Source organism: Bufo bufo, chromosome 3 (genome assembly GCF_905171765.1).
Source record: "Bufo bufo chromosome 3, aBufBuf1.1, whole genome shotgun sequence".
NCBI lineage: Eukaryota > Metazoa > Chordata > Amphibia > Anura > Bufonidae > Bufo > Bufo bufo.
The window spans coordinates 361,869,714-361,888,674 of record NC_053391.1 but is presented as its reverse complement, the minus strand read 5'-3'; the positions used below and the strand labels follow the sequence as shown (position 1 = coordinate 361,888,674).

The 18,961-nt window shown below is 44.6% G+C and overlaps 1 protein-coding gene across 3 annotated transcripts in view; it reads right to left on the bottom strand.

Annotated features, from left to right (window-relative positions):
* Nucleotides 1–1,012: 1,012 nt before the first annotated feature.
* KCNQ4 (potassium voltage-gated channel subfamily Q member 4) overlaps nucleotides 1,013–18,961 on the bottom strand; it is a 215,588-nt gene continuing 197,639 nt past the window's right edge. For 2 of the 3 annotated variants that reach the window (XM_040424529.1, XM_040424531.1), the window contains exons 11-14: nucleotides 9,417–9,519; nucleotides 4,922–5,053; nucleotides 4,570–4,714; nucleotides 1,013–2,392 (exon numbers count right to left, since the gene is read on the bottom strand). In XM_040424529.1, the coding sequence (XP_040280463.1) occupies nucleotides 2,174–2,392; nucleotides 4,570–4,714; nucleotides 4,922–5,053; nucleotides 9,417–9,519 (599 nt within the window). In that variant the 3' untranslated portion in view covers nucleotides 1,013–2,173. The remainder of the gene's footprint in view (nucleotides 2,393–4,569; nucleotides 4,715–4,921; nucleotides 5,054–9,416; nucleotides 9,520–18,961) is intronic. The other variant, XM_040424530.1, reaches the window with a different exon arrangement.

The window sequence follows — 18,961 nt, the reverse complement described above, 5'->3', positions numbered from 1 at the left end:
TTAGCACTCCTGACTTGCAGCACTGGGATCCTGGTTTCAAGTCTGAAAAGGCAACATTTGCATGGAATTCAAAAACATACACTTAGGTTAGCTTGATATTTACAGTAAATTGTGAGCCCAGTGGAGACAGGAGCTTTATTTGAAATGTATATTGGGGCAGAAATAAAATTTGTCAGCTTATATTATTTACCGTATTCTTTGCCCTATAAGACGCACCTGCCCATAAGACGCACCTGGGTTTTTGAGGAGGAAAATAAGAAAAAAATATTTTGAACCAAAAGGTGTGCTTTTGGGGGGTTTTGAACTACCGTAATGGTGGTCTGTGGATGACACTATTATGGGGGATCTGTGGATGGCACTGTTATGGGGGCATCTGTGGATGGCACTGTTATGGGGGCATCTGTGGGTGGAACTGGTATGGGGGCATATGTGGATGGCACTGTTATGAAGGCATATGTGGATGGCACTGTTATGGGGGATCATTGTGGGGGCATCTGTGGATGACACATATATAGCATCTTATGTGTCATCCACAGATCCCCCATAACAGTGTCCCTTTGTAGTGAATGGGGGCCGGCATCTGTTTATGTAATGGCAGCGGGGCCCAGTGCAGTCACTGTATTCTACTACACCGGGCCCCACTCTCTGTAGTATACGGTAATCATATCTAACCTGTGGGTATTGTTAAAGTATTCCAATCATCTTAAATATAGCGCTGTACTACTTACAACTAACTTCTTGGCAGTCAGGAGGCCGGGCGCTCACTACGCTCACTGCGCCTGCTTCATTCATAAAGTGGGCGGCGCAGGCGATGTTCCTGACTTCCAAGAAGTTAGTTGTAAGTAGTACAGCGCTAGATTTAAGATGATTGGAATACTTTAACAATACCCAAAAGTTAGATATGATTACCGTATACTACAGAGAGCGGGGTCCGGTGTAGTAGAATACAGTGATTGCACTGGGCCCCGCTGCCATTACAGAAACAGATGCCGGCCCCCAGCCTCTCCTCCCTCTCAGCATATTCACCGGACGGTCGCAGCATTCACCCCCCATAAGACGCACTGCTATTTTCCCCCCACTTTTGGGGGGGGTGGGGGAGGAAAACGCGTCTTATAGTGCGAAAAATACGGTACATTGTTTGTCCCTGCCGAGAAATCAGAAAAAAGGAATCTTCCATTGTAGTACAATGCTATTTACAGAACAACACGGCTCACCACTGAGAGACCAACAAAGAATCTTCCAGCTCGGAAGCAAAGATCGCGGGGAAGAAAGGCACACCCATCATGTCCTCATGTACTAATAAACACAAAATAGTGCTTAGTGTGTGACAACCACATATTTTACAAATGGTTCAACTAATTGGAATAAATATATATTTACACAAACACCCTATTAAAAAAAGTTCTTTGATATTTTTACATGAACGTAATCCACTCATCTCAGCAGACAATCCCACAAGCACACACCTCAGTAAAGACGAGGGTAGACATCCATTCAGTTCACGCTAACAGTTCAATTCTCAGTTGTCTACTTTGCTTTCGCTCCAGCAGGTGGCAGAAACTGATAAGGAGGATGCTCTTCTACCTCTGGAGATGAAGCTTCAATCACTGTAATCCATGCATATATCAGTTTGTCTCGGTGTCTAGGCTGAGCAAAATGCCTTGCTGAACAGAGACCAGAAGTAAGAAGCTCAAGTTTCATGTGCACCAGTGCACGTGCTGCCCCGCACTAGGAGATGAAAGATTGACAGGAGCAGCATCTGCATAATAAGACCTTTGAGGCACTTTCTAGAGGCTGAGTGCTGTAAAGCTGGCACTCGCCAACTTAGCAAGACATAGACGCAAGAAAGGACAATGCAGAAATTCTGTGGATTGCTAACAGTGGCCACAGTGTAGCTCAATATTGTGACCTTGGTATCTCAGAAATCTTCTCTCCTAACCAAAAAAACTGCACAGCACAGAGAATATATGGCTTTACAAGTCCTTCTCACCTCTCTGTGACAAAACTGGGTTTCTTTTCCAGAAGACTTGAAATTGCATAATAATCATTATGTTGTAAGATGCAGGGAGTATTGTAGCCATTCCAGCCGTGAATTGGAAAACATGTGACTCTACCAATGACCAGTAGAGAAGCTGGAGGCATAAGGCAACTCTACCCCTGTACTGTGAGTCCTTCATTCCATGTTGGTGCTGTCGGAACGCGAAATATTTAGCGTCTGTGCAGACACCGATATATCAACTTGATCCACAGGACTATGGTAATCAGATGTCATATCATGGTCTATTAGTGGCAATTGCATTGACGTCAGTGTAGAGGAGCTGACAGGGCCCTTCTTTAGAGACTGAGAATAAAAACCAAGGAGGACATCAAGTTTTTCTTCAATGGATTGAACCTGTACAAGAAATAAATATTATTACTTCTGCATCACAATTTCACAGAGAGGTTTTTCTATATTAATGTACAGGAGAACTAGGTCCTTGGTATACGTGAAAGAAAGTCCAGTTATTATTGCTTGAAGTTACAGAAACAAAGCCTGCAGATGCTGAACTCCACTCTCCCCCTTTGGTGATTTAGGGGATATAGCTGTATTAGTTGAAGGAACACTTCAGGCAAAACTAAAATGATGTGTTAATGTCCTAATCACACAAGAGGGCAAGCTGGCAAAAAATTGCAAATGGCGTTGAACTGAAAAACAACACAAGTCCGGCATACTTTTATGGCTTTCGTTTCTATGGCATTCTCAAATTCCACATTTTAATAGTTTTTGTAGAGTTTTAATACTTATCCTGACCCCAATAACCTAATAATTTTAAAGCAGACCTTTCATGCATTTTATTTTTTTTTCTAGATAAATACCCCCCTGCAGCTGATGCTGCCACCCTGCCTGTTTTTTAAAAATATGGCTCCAACGCCCCGCTGTGCCCCTCTGTAGTTTTCCCGCTCAGTATGTTAATACTGAGCATTGGTACAGGGAGGAGGAGACGCCAGGGTTTCTCAAGGGGTATCTCCTTCTCCCGCTTTAAATTTACTTCTATGGAGCTGTTTGAGGGACGATCTGTAGTTTTTACTGATACCATTGTGTATGACTTTTTCAATACTTTTTATTCATTCTTTTGGGAGGCTTCAAAAAAGAGCAAAGGACATTTTTTTTCCTTACAGCGTTCACCGTACAGGGATATATACCTTTACATTTTGATAGTGTGGGCATTTTGAGACTTGTTGATCCCTATGATCTTTATTTTTTATTTATTTTTTGTTTTATTATTTTACACTTACTTTAAGTCCTCCTAGGGGACTTAAACATGCTATCATCTGATTGCTTCTGCCATAGACTGCAATGATTTAACACTGAAGCTTATGAGATTCATTATGTTCCTATTGAGTGCTGCCACAGGAACACTGCTCTGGCAGGGCTCGTGTCCTTCAGAGGGCCTGAGGCTGCCATAACAACCTAATGGCTCACCTCGATCTTGGAGTTGGGAGGCTGTTCAAGCCCTGGGAGCACAGTGGGGAAAGACCACTCAGATACTGTGGTTGCAAATTACCATGGCATCTGAGGGGTAATGTCTGTAACTAGGATTATCGTTTTACCCAGCAGAAACTCAGTGGGCTATGAGCGGGTGCCATTTTTAAAGAAGAGCACAGGTCGTTAAGTTAGTCTGGATAAGAAAATTATGACTTGGGAGAAGTTGAGAGAGAAGTGAGTGGATTTAAAGGTGGCCATGTACATGAAATAACTGTTGGCCACAAGCTCAATTGACAGACAGCTATTTCTCCCTACCCCCTCATTTACTGTATTTCAGTTGTGAGAAGGGAATAACCCACTGTTAGATCCTTCTAGTAGCGGCTTATCTCTTGCAAGGTAAAAGCTATGGTCGTGTGGAAATGTAAGATACCCGATCCTTCCATATCCGAAACATATGCCATCCGGAGAGAGTTGGAAGGCCCCCACATAAACTTTAGATCATCTTCTGACCCCAATGAAAAACAGTGGGTTCAGCCGAGTTTCATTTTATGTGTATGGCTGCAATTTCTAAGGTGTAAAAGCAGATATTACAGATGTACAATACCAACATTTTCCTATCTCACCACACTGGTTTGTAAGTCTCTCCTATGATATGCTGCCTAGCTAATCCGTGTCTCTACTCCACTGTTGATACCAGCACTCATACAATGAAATCAGCTACACAGTACACTAATCTTTCTCCTTCACCTGCTGTATGTAATTCATATAATGTTTGCTTTCATCACACATAATGCTGGTTTAACCAGCCCATTAATCTGAGCTACATTTTCTTGCCATAGTTTCCAGACGAAACACAACTTGGAATCACTATGTTAGCTGTCAAACACAAATCTGGAGAACACATATCTTTTCCTAAGGTTAACTGCCCTGGGACAGGCTTCTGGAAACCATATACCGTATGTTGTTTACATTATAGCAATTCCATCACTATGGTACATTACGAGTTTATAGCTACACACAATTCTTTTATAGAAATCTGGTCCTGATAATTCCATTGTGTTATTTAATGCAAGAAGACTTGTATTCATAGAGGTTCCCCTCACCTGTCTCTCTACCTTTACCACTCTTCCCATCATGCTCATCTCATCAGCTGCATCTGCTTCAGATCCAATAGGAGGGAATTTCTCCCCTTTCTCCCGTGGCTTCTTCTCCATAGGGATAGGACCCCGACCTACAATTTGGTCCACACTAGAAAAAAAAAAAGAAGCCAGAAGTCAAATATAACATTTTGCAAATAGTATCACTGGAAACTGGATCCATAGTTAAGATAAAGGTGAGTTATGTAAACTATGCAATATGAAGAGCTCCTACAGTAAAGAAATGAAGGAGTTCCAAGATGTTGTCACTCATTGCACAATGTAACCCAGATCAGCAATGCTACAATGTACCACTGACCGGAACTGCAAACTCTTTATTCGTCCAAGCATGTCTAGATGGCCAGCAGAGTACTGCTCAATGACATCCTTCACATCATATGGACGAAGAGTCTCCTTGAACTTTCTCTTTGCTACGAGGAACTTCAGGATCCTATATAAGAGTGAAGAAACATGTTTGAAGCAGAATACTTGTAATGTAACTAGAAAGAAACTGTAATATTAAACTAGGACTATAATAACATGCATAGACGCTATCACTACCCTATGCGTGTAAATCAAATAGAGCACATGCAAACACGGCCAAGCTGAGCAGGTATGTGTATGGGAGGGTCATGAGAGATAGCCGTTTGGCCAAAAAGTATCTTGTGTATGGCCAGTTTTATAGAGTGGTGGCTTTCTATATGTGATATATGCAGCCAAGAAGTTCTACAGCTACGAGGTTTAGGTATGTGGAGGGCTAGGGTAAGGTCCTTGTACTGAAAATTTTGAGATTTCTTATTGTTAGAGGTGATTTATGAATAACAGCAAAAGTGGATATCCACTGGTGATAAGTAACTTATGTTAGAGGAGAGATTCAAGGCATGAAGTGCATTACTCAGGAAGGGGGTATGCCAATGCCAAAGGTTTCATAGCAGACTAAAATAATTTCCATGGGCATTATGAGGCTTGTAATCCATATAGCTGTGTAACAACCAACAATATTTTTTAGCCCCACACTTTCAGTCTACCTCTGATGGGGCTTAGGAGTTGTTTCATCTTTGGTGAACCTACCCTTGGATATTTTAGAATAGTACATTAAAGTTTAACTGTCATTTTTTTTATAATGTGTAGAGACAGTGATGGGGAATGTTTTTGTACTATATTTAGTGAATTCATACATTTCTATGAGAAAAATTGCTTTGAAGTTGCCCTTTAGCGCACTCTCTAAATGAGCGTTGCTAAGGAAAGTCTGTCCTTACCGTGCAGTACTGAACTGTGAAGACGCTGCAGCTAACTGCTGATGCCCTCACTGCCTCCCTCCTATTTAGGTATATACACGTAGACCTAACACTGACCATACATACTGTGTGTATATGTATGCAGACCACGCTGATGCACACTGACCGTCTGAGAACATCCTGCTTGAAGCCTTGAAATGGGGTGGTAATGTTGACCAATTGTTAGGTGTAGGTCTTGGTCTCATGATGTCAAAATGTGAACAGCATGATGAGGAGGACTGTTTAAATACCAATTGTAATTGAACCAGGAAAATTATTGGGCGATTCATGGATCAAATACCTGTTGCAAATTTTTCTGTTAAGCTCCTTGATAGAGAACAGCAAGTTGTGCAAAAAGTACTGAAACATTGAACAGTTGGACATGGGCATTGAAAAGTTTAGAGAAGGTCACATTAAAGAGGACCTTTCACCGATTATTACCCTATGAACTAACTATACAGACATGTGGAGCGGCACCCGGGGATCTCACTGCACTTACTATTATCCCTGGGCGCCGCTCCGTTCTCCCGTTATGCCCTCCGGTATCTCCGCTCACTAAGTTATAGTAGGCGGAGATTCCAGTCCCTAAGTTATGGTAGGTGGAGTCTGCCCTTGTTCTGCTCTAGCGCTGGCCAATCGCAGCGCAGAGCTCACAGCCTGGGAGGTTATTTTCTCCCAGGCTGTCAGCTCTGCAATGCGATTGGCCAGCGCTACAGAAGAACAAGGGCAGACTCCGCCTACCATAACTTAGTGAATGGAGATACCGGAGGGCATAGCAGGAGAACGGAGCGGCGCCCGGGGATAATAGTAAGTGCAGGGAGATCCCCGGGCGCCGCTCCACATGTCTGTATATTTAGTTCATAGGGTAATAATCGGTGAAAGGTCCTCTTTAACCGCTTCACGTCCGACCATAGGATATAAACGTCCTATGGGTGGACGTCTATTTCTGAACGGACGTTCCATAACGTCCGTTCAGAAAGTGCAGCTGCACGCTAATCGTGCAGCTGCTGATCGGGTTGCCCGCTGTCAGTGACAGCAGGGCAACCCTAAGACAAGGCAGGGACAGTGCCCAGGTGTCCCTGCCTTCTAGATCGCTGCAGACACAGCGCTCACCGAGCGCTGTGTCTGCAGAGAAGGAAGCGCTGTGCGCTTCCTGTTCCGGCGGCCATGTGACCGCCGTGACCGGAGTGTGCAGGAGCTGTGTGAGACCTCGATCAGCCCTGCTGTGAGGCTGTATAGCGCTGGATTGCTGCTGTACAGCCTCTATAGGGGTGTATTTGTCCTGTAACTGGGGCTACTATGTCAGCCCCAGTTACAGGAGAAATCAACAGTGAAAAAAAAAAAAAAAAAAAAGTGAAGTAAATGTCCCCCAGAGGTCTTGTATGACCTTATGGGGGACGAAAAGTGTAAAATAAAAAAAATAAAAATAAAAGGTTGAAAATAAAAAAATAAAAAAAAGTTTCACATGTAAAAAAAAAAAAGTCCCCAAGTAAGGAATGAAAAAAAAAAATTAAAAATAGAAAAAATAAAAAAAGTATACATATTAGGTATTGCCGCGTCCGTAAAAACCAGCTCTATAAAAATATCACATGACCTAACCCCTCGGGTGAACACCGTAAAAAAAAAAAAACTGTCAAAACAAGCAATTTTTGTCACCTTGCATCACAAAAGGTGCAACACCAAGTGATCAAAAACGCGTATGTCCCACAAAATGGTACCAATAAAACCGTCACCTCATCCTGCAAAAAATGAGCCCCTACATAAGAAAAAACTATAGCTCTCAGAACATGGACACATTAAAACATAATTTTTTTGTTTCAAAAATGCTATTATTGTGTAAAACTTTAATAAATGAGAAAAAGTATACATATTAGGTATCGCCACGTCCGTAACGATCTGCTCTATAAAAATGTCACTTGACTGAACCCCTCAGGTGAACGCTGTAAAAATAAATAAATAGAAACTGTGCTAAAACAACCAATTTTTTGGTCACCTTGCCCCATAAAGTGTTATAATGAATGATCAAAAAATCATATGTACCCAAAAATAGTACTAATAAAACTGGCACCTTATCCCCTAGTTTCCAAAATGGGGTCACTTCTTGGGAGTTTCTACTGTAAGGGTGCATCAGGGGGCTTCAAATGGGACATGGCATCTAAAAACCATGTGGAGTTCCTTTTCTTCTGCGCCCTGCCGTGTGCCCATACAGCAGTTTATGACCACATGTGGGGTGTTTCTGTAAACCGCAGAATCTGGGTAATAAATATTGAGTTTTGTTTGGCTGTTAACCATCGATGTGTTAAAGAAAAAATTGGATTAAAATGGAAAATCTGCCCAAAAAGTGAAATTTAAAAATTTGATCTCCATTTTCCTTTAATTCTTGTGGAACGCCTAAAGGGTTAACAAAGTTTGTAAAATCGGTTTGGAATACCTTGAGGGGTGTAGTTTCTACAATGGGGTCATTTATGGGGGTATCCACTATGTAAGCCCCACAAAGTGACTTCAGACCTGAACTGGTCCTTATAAAGTGGGTTTTGGCAATTTTCTTATAAATTTGAAGAATTGCTTCTAAACTTCTAAGCCTTCTAACGTCCTAAAAAAATAAAATGACATTTCCAAAATGATGCCAACATAAAGTAGACATATGGGGAATGTTAAATAATAAATATTTTATGAGGTATCACTTTCTGTTTTAAAAGCAGAGAAATTGAAATTTAGAAAATTGCAAATTTTTCAAATTTTGGGGTAAATTTGGGATTTTTTCATAAATAAAGGTGAAATATTTTGACTCAAATTTATGATTATCATGAAGTACAATGTGTCACGAGAAAACAATCTCTGAATGACTTGGATAAATAAAGGCGTTCCAAAGTTATTACCACATAAAGTGAGATATGTCAGTTTTGCTAAATTTGGCCTGGTCAGGAAGGGGGCAAATGGCCCAGATGGGAAGTGGTTAAGTTCACCTGTAAAGAGTGCATTTTAGGTTCAACCTGAAATTTCATCCACAAGCCAAATATCCCTTACTTTTTGTGAATAGTGTATATATAGTGCTCTGTGTCGTTGCCATCTCTACATTGTCAGTGGTAAGCTCTGCCAGTGCATGTTCCCTCTGTATCTAAGATGCACTGACTATGTAACCAGCTACCAGGGGATGCATGAGAGGGGCTGTAAGTACTCACTATTGAGAAGGCAGGGAGAAGCTGTTCTATAGTATATAGGGACCGCTGTCATCTGTGTCATGACAAGTATTTGGGGTAGAACTGTGTGCTGCCATTTATGCAGAGACGTTTACTTTACATTTAAACATATTTTCACATGATCGTGACGTAGTAAAAATGTCATCATTCTGCAATTTCTGCTACAGTATTTCATTCTGTGCCACACCATAAAGTGACGTAACAGAAGTCACAGTGTGAAACAAACATGGCATACTCTTGATCACCTGCAACATTTATTGTACCTAAGTGTGAACACTGTGTGCTGGGTATATGCATGTTCAACAATTTCTAACATCTTTCAGTGCAATACAATCACCTAAAGGATCTGATCAATGTTTTTACAGTTGGCATGATGTCTTCCATGGTGAGATCACTGGGAAGTCTCTTCTCCTCATTACTATCATCTGCTGCGCCCTCTGCTGGGAGAAAATGCATAATGTTGACATCACAAAGAAAGGAAATGCATTTTTCATACATCTCTTACAAAAAAAGTTTTTTATTTGCATAGGTTTTAGAGTTAGAATTGTATAGTAATTAATGTAAAAATAGTGTCTTTCATTATAAGTCTAAAGCTAAATGCACACAATCAGGATTGCGTGCGGAAAATCCACACTGTAGGTCATGTACATTGTATTATATGAGAATTTGAAATTCTCATGCACATGATGCAGATTTTTTCCATGAGGATTTTGACCTACGGTCCGGATTTTAAAATCCGCAGCATGTCAATTCATTTTACTTTTCCTGTCCGGATTTTCTCCATTCACTTCAGTAAAATCTGGATGAGGAAAATCCGCATGCAAATCTGCACCTATTGTTGCGGATTGACCACACAGATTTCCCTGCGAACACCTGCAGATTTCAGTGTGGATTGTTCACACATAAATTCTGTGTGCATTTACCCTTAGGCCCCTTTTACACGGAGCGAGATTTCCGCGCGGGTGCAATGCACCCGCACTGAATCCGGACCTATTCATTTCTATGGGGCTGTGCAAATGAGCAGTGATTTTCACGCATCACTTGTGCGCACGTAACGCAGGCCCCATAGAAATGAATGGGGTTGCGTGAAAATCGCAAGCATCCGCAAGCAAGTGCGGATGTTGTGCGATTTTCACGCACGGTTGCTAGGTGACGATCGGGATGGGGACCCGATCATTATTATTTTCCCTTATAACATGGTTAGGGGACAATAATAGCATTCTGAATACAGAATGCATAGTAAAATAGGGCTGGAGGGGTTAAAAAAAAAATATATATATTTTAACTCACCTTAATCCATTTGTTCGCGCATCCGGCATCTCTTCTGTCTTCTTTCTTCAGGACCTGGGTAAAGGACCTGTGGTGACGTCACTACGCTCATCACATGATCCATCACCATGGTGATGGATCATGTGAATGACCATGTGATGAGCGTAGTGACGTCATCAAAGGTCCTTTTCCTCACAGATGAAGACAGAAGAGATGACGGCTGCGTGAACAAGTGGATTAAGGTGAGTTAAAATATTTTTTCTTTTTTTTTAACCCCTCCAGCCCTATTGTACTTTCCCAAAAGGGAGTTGTAACGGCACCCCGGGCATAAAAGGGGTTAAAACTGTTTAGGTGATCTTCCCCTTCCAGAGCTACAGGCACAGCTACTTACAGAACACCAAACGGCATACAAGAGAATGCTCCAAACTACCGAACGGAACCTCACGAATAGCTGTAGCAGATGAATAGGAAACACACCCAAGCGGCTTACACTCCTAGCAATCAGTCTCTAACAGCATACAGTGAATCCCCCCCAAGAACGAGACGAGGCTCTGTGTTGAGGGTCAAGCAGTGGTCAGCCAGAGCTGTGGGTTTATTGTTCTTATATACACATTAGTACCACCCACAGGGTTTTGTAAAACAACCAGTAACCCCGTACAATACACTCAGACACTCCCACACAAAATCCTCCCCTCTGCCTGTCTTCTGTCCTGGAGACAATTGGGAAGTAATCCAATTTATCTCCAAGGGCAGAGACAAAACTCCATTAGCCACATGGTAGCAAAAGACAATAAAAGACATAAGAATATTTAACTGCGCAGCTATTGCATAAAACATAGACATTTAACATATCCCCAGATGGCTCAGGTCTGAGTGCATTCAATTATTAGGTGAATGGCACTCAAACTACACGAATACAGTTCAATTGCCTTGGAGCCAAATTCTTTCACATAGTCATTGCAGGGGAAAATCAAGCGTTTCAACATGGGGCCATAGTCTAAAGGAAGCAGGCGGGCTACCAGGCTTCTCCAATGCAATGTGGCGAGATTGGTCTCGTCACCGGAGTGTGGCAATGTTGGGAAAGGGCCATGACCAACAGCCAAGACAAACCAGTTTTCTGGTGCAAATGAACCCAGTAATTACAGTAGCTCTGAACTGTCACAGATTTCTGTTTAGGCGCACGGACTGCCAGAGGATGGGCCTAAGTTAGGATGAGGCATGCGCATCATCATAAATGTGGTGCATCCTCAGGCAACGCAGGAAATATCAAGTCCGGCACAGAAAGATGTGTCTATCCGAAGACGAGTTGCCACGGTGGCATGACTGGATTGAGGGGCACGTCAGTACAGGGGAGGAGCAACGTCCTATCTATATCGCCATGGAAGATTCCATATGCAGACACTAAAGTGTTGAAAACTTGCTCTGCTAGTGTTAATGATAGCTGACACTGACAAGGATTTCAGAATCTAAAACATGCGACTGTCCCCCAACATGTTTTGCCAGCTAATCTGGCTTCATCAGGGGTGACGGACAGAGTTGAATAAAGACACTGTTTGAGGACCTTAAGAGGGCAGTCACGAAATTGGAGGCGTGTTCCCAAGACCAATCGCTTTAAAGTGTACTGGAAGGTGAGTATCAGGTAGGTGCAACTACCCAATGAACGGCCTGTAGGTTACCTCTGACACTCCACCGTCATCATCCAGGTGGGAGTGTTTAGATAAGTCAGATGCGCACACACTTAAATTAACACATCGCTCTATCTTAGTGCGCTTGCGCAGGAACTTGGAACTGTCCGGGCATCTCCAATCGTTTGTGCGTCTGTGCGTGCACTTAGTCTGTAAGCACAGAGCTCTCACTTACTGCGCCTGTGCTTAGATGTCAAGGTGTGTCTCTCCTTCTTACCGCGCCTGTGCATGCACTTGATTTCTTAAAGGGACACTGACAGGCCCAATAAGCATAATTATCCATATATATTCATGCACAGGTCTTCTAATGTATATTAAAAACATATAAGTCCACCTGTCCACCTTATGAATACTGCAAACTGATGTTTTATAACCTGATGTAATCGCTGTTCTTTCTGCCCAAGGGGCGGCGTTTCAGCTTCACTTCTGCCCAGCCAGCCACGCCCCAACAGCCGCTTTGAAGCGCCGCCCAGCTCATCAATATTCACTTCGCTGGGCGGCTTCTGCTGTCCCCGACGTTCCGAGATCCTGCGCATGCCCAATAGAAAGCTATGGGCATCGGATTCACTTTCAGCTTCTGCGTGAGGGTGCCGGGGGCGCATGCGCAGAAGCTGAAAGTGAGTCCGATGCCCATAGCTTTCCGCGGCTGGCTGGGCACAAGGGAAGCTGAAACGCCGCCCCTTGGGCAGAAAGAACAGCGATTACATCAGGTTATAAAACATCAGTTTGCAGTATTCATAAGGTGGACAGGGGTTAGACTTATATGTTTTTAATATACAGTACATTAGAAGACCTGTGCATGAATATACACTGCTCAAAAAAATAAAGGGAACACAAAAATAACACATCCTAGATCTGAGTTAATTAAATATTCTTCTGAAATACTTTGTTCTTTACATAGTTGAATGTGCTGACAACAAAATCACACAAAAATAAAAAAATGGAAATCAAATTTTTCAACCCGTGGAGGTCTGGATTTGGAGTCACACTCAAAATTAAAGTGGAAAAACACACTACAGGCTGATCCAACTTTGATGTAATGTCCTTAAAACAAGTCAAAATGAGGCTCAGTAGTGTGTGTGGCCTCCACGTGCCTGTATGACCTCCCTACAACGCCTGTGCATGCTCCTGATGAGGTGGCGGACGGTCTCCTGAGGGATCTCCTCCCAGACCTGGACTAAAGCATCTGCCAACTCCTGGACAGTCTGTGGTGCAACGTGACGTTGGTGGATAGAGCGAGACATGATGTCCCAGATGTGCTCAATTGGATTCAGGTCTGGGGAATAGGCGGGCCAGTCAGTAGCATCAATGCCTTCGTCTTGCAGGAACTGCTGACACACTCCAGCCACATGAGGTCTAGCATTGCCTTGCATTAGGAGGAACCCAGGGCCAACCGCACCAGCATATGGTCTCACAAGGGGTCTGAGGATCTCATCTCGGTACCTAATGGCAGTCAGGCTACCTCTGGCGAGCCCATGGAGGGCTGTGCGGCCCTCCAAAGAAATGCCACCCCACACCATTACTGACCCAATGCCAAACCGGTCATGCTGGAGGATGTTGCAGGCAGCAGAACGTTCTCCACGGCGTCTCCAGACTCTGTCACATCTGCTCAGTGTGAATCTGCTTTCATCTGTGAAGAGCACAGGGCGCCAGTTGCGAATTTGCCAATCTTGTTGTTCACTGGCAAATGCCAAACGTCCTGCACGGTGTTGGGCTGTAAGCACAACCCCCACCTGTGGATGTCGGGCCCTTATATCACCCTCATGGAGTCTGTTTCTGACCGTTTGAGCAGACACATGCACATTTGTGGCCTGCTGGAGGTCATTTTGCAGGGCTCTAGCAGTGCTCCTCCTTGCACAAAGGCGGAGGTAGCGGTCCTGCTGCTGGGTTGTTGCCCTCCTACGGCCTCCTCCACGTCTCCTGATGTACTGGCCTGTCTCCTGGTAGCGCCTCCATGCTCTGGACACTACGCTGACAGACACAGCAAACATTCTTGCCACAGCTCGCATTGATGTGCCATCCTGGATAAGCTGCACTACCTGAGCCACTTGTGTGGGTTGTAGACTCCGTCTCATGCTAGCACTAGAGTGAAAGCACCGCCAGCATTCAAAAGTGACCAAAACATCAGCAGGGAAGCATAGGAACTGAGAAGTGGTCTGTGCTCACCACCTGCAGAACCACTCCTTTATTGGGGGTGTCTTGCTAATTGCCTATAATTTCCACCTGTTGTCTATCCCATTTGCACAACAGCATGTGAAATTGATTGTCACTTAGTGTTGCTTCCTAAGTGGACAGTTTGATTTCACAGAAGTGCGATTGACTTGGAGGTACATTGTGTTGTTTAAGTGTTCCCTTTATTTTTTTGAGCAGTGTATATGGATAATTATGCTTATTGGGCCTGTCAGTGTCCCTTTAAGGCATCACTGAATGTTGCTGCGTCTGCGTACAGACTTAGGCTACCGCAGATAACAGCGCTCTATGTTACGTTTACCTTCCCAGATAGCAGGGAACTGCGACTGCGCAGACACTTTAAATGTAGATAGGGTGCCTCCCTCATAATGCGCCTGCGTGTGCACTTTAACAAAATAACACATCGCTCCACCTTGGTGCGCCTGCGCAGAAACTTGGAACAATCCGAACATCTCCACTCATTTGTGCGCCTGTGCGTGCACTTAATCTAAAGGCACATACATATCTCTTACTGCGCCTGTGCTTACACTTGGATGTCAAGGCTTGCCACTCTTCCTCACCGGGTCTGCGCATGCACTTAATATTTTAAGGCATCACTCGATACTGCTGCGTGTGCCTGTGTGTGGACTTAAACTACTGCAGGTTTACAAAGCTCTATGTTGCTGCGCCAGCGCATACACTTATCTGCCTGACATTTAAAGTGTCTGCGCAGTCGCAGTTCCCTGCTATCTGGGAAGGTAAACGTAACATAGAGCGTTGTTATCTGCGGTAGCCTAAGTCTGTACGCAGATGCAGCAACATCCAGAAATCATTAAGAAACATTAGGAAATCAAGTGCATGCGCAGGCGTGGTAAGAAGAAGAGACAAGCCTTGACATCTAAGTCTAAGCGCAGGCGCAGTAAGTGAAAGCTCTGTGCTTACAGACTAAGTGCACACACAGGTGCACAAATGATTGGAGATGCCAGGACAGTTCCAAGTTCCTGCGCAATCGCACTAAGGTAGAGTGATGTGTTAATTTATTAAAGTGCACACGCATGCACACTATGAGAGAGGCACCCCATCCACATACAAAGTTTTTTGCGCTGGGAAGGTAAGTTCTGGCGCAGGGAGTGTGTGCGCATCTGACTTATCTAAACACTCCCACCTGGATGATGCTGGTGGAGTGTCAGAGGTAACCTACAGGCCATTCATTGGGTAGTTGCACCTACCTGATACTCACCTACCAGTACACTTTAAAGCGATTGGTCTTGGGAACATGCCTCCAATTTCGTGACTGCCCTCTTAAGGTCCTCAAACAGCGTCTTTATTCAACTCTGTCCGTCACCCCTGATGAAGCCAGATTAGCTGGTGAAACATGTTGGGGGACAGTCTCATGTTTTAGATTCTGAAATCCTTGTCAGTGTCAGCTATCATTAACACTAGCAGAGCAAGTTTTCAACACTTTAGTGTCTGCATATGGAATCTTCCATGGCGATATAGATAGGACGATACTATATTGGTCTGCTAATACAGCAACATAGTGTGTGAATGAACGGGGTGTGCACCTCCGGTTCACATGTTAGCTAGGACATTACTGCTGAACCACTGACGGGATAACAGAAAGTTTTAATCCATTAGAGCTCACGTTTATTTCATTCGGAAACCTTAGTAGACTTATTAAAAGTTACGTTTTATCATCTGGGATAAGTGAGGTTATTAGCCTTAACAGTATTGAATTGTTTGATTATAGTAAACCCTTCCCAGATAGGGTCTTGTTTATTAGTATATATATACAGGGGCATAGCTATAGGAGGTACAGAGGTAGCAGTCGCTACTGGGCCCAGGAGCCTGAGGGGCCCAACGACCCTTGTGCCTCATAAGAAGACACTGGTATTATAGAAAGTGCATGCTGGGTGAAGGGGTTAGGTCGAGAATTTGGCATGGGGGGTGTTGCCATTTCAATTTCTGCCTCAAGCAGCACGAAGGCTGTGTGCTTCCCTGCCCCTGGCCACAAAGCACTGAGGGAAGGGGGGCCCATGATCCTTCAGCTATGCCCCTGTGTATATATATATATAGTGGGGTTTTGCTCTGGTAGACAGGCTAGCGGCCGCAGTATAGAGGCAATCACAAAGTCAGTGTTTATTCACACATAAGGAAAAACAAAATGACCGTTCAGAGTCTTGGTGTTTGTTCACACCATGCAATGTCCATAGAACAAAATAGTCACCTGGTTAGCAGTTTTCCACCCGCAGTCCACAGCAGGCTTTAGGGGCCTGTTTCCCGGCATGCGGCTCTCAGCCCTTTAGCACGACACAAATTCACAGGTCCCAAAACACAGAGACTCCCCAGCTTCTCTGTCAGATGGAGGATAAACCACACCCAGCTGAGACTGCTGGCTGGGTTTTATATAGGCCAAAAAGACCTGGCCTGGGGCGTGGGGAGAAGCCACCCACCCAGCACTTTGGCTACTCCCAGTAAGAGCCGGCCCGGATCGGCTTTACAGCCATACAAAAAACAGTGTCAGCACTAGCTGCCGCTGACACTTATAACTACCGGCTCTTACCTCACTGAGGCCAGGAATCTCGGTGACACATACCTTTCATCAATGACGGCCCCTTGCGCCTTCCCACAATATATATACCACATAGAGATGGAAGAGAAAGGGCCTGGTTACTGGTGTTCACTTTACACTGTTTCATCCTATTTGTATAATTTAAGCCCAAACATTGCTATGTTTTTTGTATGTGCAATGAGAATCCAATAACCTGTAACTTGAGTTTTAGTCACACAGTGGTCACTGTACTGCACCCCAAATGTTTCCCCACAGGAAAAACAGCATGATGGAGTTGCAAGGATCACACATATATCAGACCAGAGGTCGCGCTACATTTTTTCTGAAAGAGTAAAAATACTCCTCTTACCATTTTTGAGGAGTATTTGTAGCCGATGAGGAGTACGAAAGTTACAGTAATTTAAATAGTTAATACGAAGGCCTACATAACATTAAGGGGTTGCTATTTATGCAGGGAAACCATTACTAGTACTCTAGAACTGTCTTCCATGCATAAATGGCAAATTTAGACAATTTAAAATTTAGCTGAGGTCACTGTTGCTCTGAGGGGTCGACACCACTGAGGTCACTGTTGCTGTGAGGGGTCGACACCACTGAGGTAACTGTTGCTCTTAGGGGTCGGCACCACTGAGGTCACTGTTGCTCTGAAGGGTCGGCACCACTGAGGTCACTGTTGCTCTGAGGGGTCGATACCACTGAGGTCACTGTTGCTCTGAGGGGTCGGCACCACTGAGGTCACTGTTGCTCTGAGGGGTCGATACCACTGAGGTCACTGTTGCTCTGAGGGGTCGATACCACTGAGGTCACTGTTGCTCTGAGGGGTCGATACCACTGAGGTCACTGTTGCTCTGAGGGGTCGGCACCACTGAGGTCACTGTTGCTCTGAGGGGTCGGCACCACTGAGGTCACTGTTGCTCTGAGGGGTCTGCACCACTGAGGTCACTGTTGCTCTGAGGGGTCGGCACCACTGAGGTCACTGTTGCTCTGAAGGGTCGATACCACTGAGGTCACTGTTGCTCTGAGGGGTCGGCACCACTGAGGTCACTGTTGCTCTGAGGGGTTGGCACCACTGAGGTCACTGTTGCTCTGAGGGGTCGGCACCACTGAGGTCACTGTTGCTCTGAGGGGTCGGCACCACTGAGGTCACTGTTGCTCTGAAGGGTCGGCACCACTGAGGTCACTGTTGCTTTGAGGGGTCGGCACCACTGAGGTCACTGTTGCTCTGAGGGGTCGGTACCACTGAGGTCACTGTTGTGCTGAGAGGTCGGTACCACTGAGGTCACTGTTGCTCTGAGGGGTCGGCACCACTGAGGTCACTGTTGCTCTGAAGGGTCGGCACCACTGAGGTCACTGTTGCTCTGAGGGGTCGGCACCACTGAGGTCACTGTTGCTCTGAGGGGTCGGCACCACTGAGGTCACTGTTGCTCTGAGGGGTCGGCACCACTGAGGTCACTGTTGCTCTGAGGGGTCGGCACCACTGAGGTCACTGTTGCTCTGAGGGGTCGGCACCACTGAGGTCACTGTTGCTCTGAGGGGTCGGCACCACTGAGGTCACTGTTGCTCTGAGGGGTCGGCACCACTGAGGTCACTGTTGCTCTGAGGGGTCGGCACCACTGAGGTCACTGTTGCAGTTATTTTATGAGGTTTAAAGGGTTTGTCCTAAGATCGATATTTATCACCTGTTGTTAAAGAGGACCCCGCACCTCTCCGGATTTGTCTGTTTCTGAAGCTACCCCCTCCCCCCCATATAATAACAATCCTGGAGCATCTATTCTTATAACCTTATGTTGCACCAATCCTCTTATTTCTGCTATTAGTTATGAATGACTTGCTAGCAGTTTGCAGTGAAGGTCCAGATGGGGGTGTCACTGCACAGCCTGATATTATTCAATCAGTGCTGTCAACTGGTAACCCCCCGCTGGACCTTTATTGCAGACTACTAACAATTTGTTCATAAGTTCTAGTAGGAATAATAGAGGAATGGTACAATATAGAGTCACAAGAATTGACTCTTCAGAATTGTTATTGCATGGGAAATGCAAGTTTTTACTAAAACAGACATGTCCCCTTCAAGTACATGATCGCTGGGGGCCCCACCTTGGTTACCATGTTCTAGTGTTCTCTGGGTTAAGTATGGAGAGGTAAAAAGTGTTGATCTTGGGACAATCCCTTACATTTTTGCTGCTG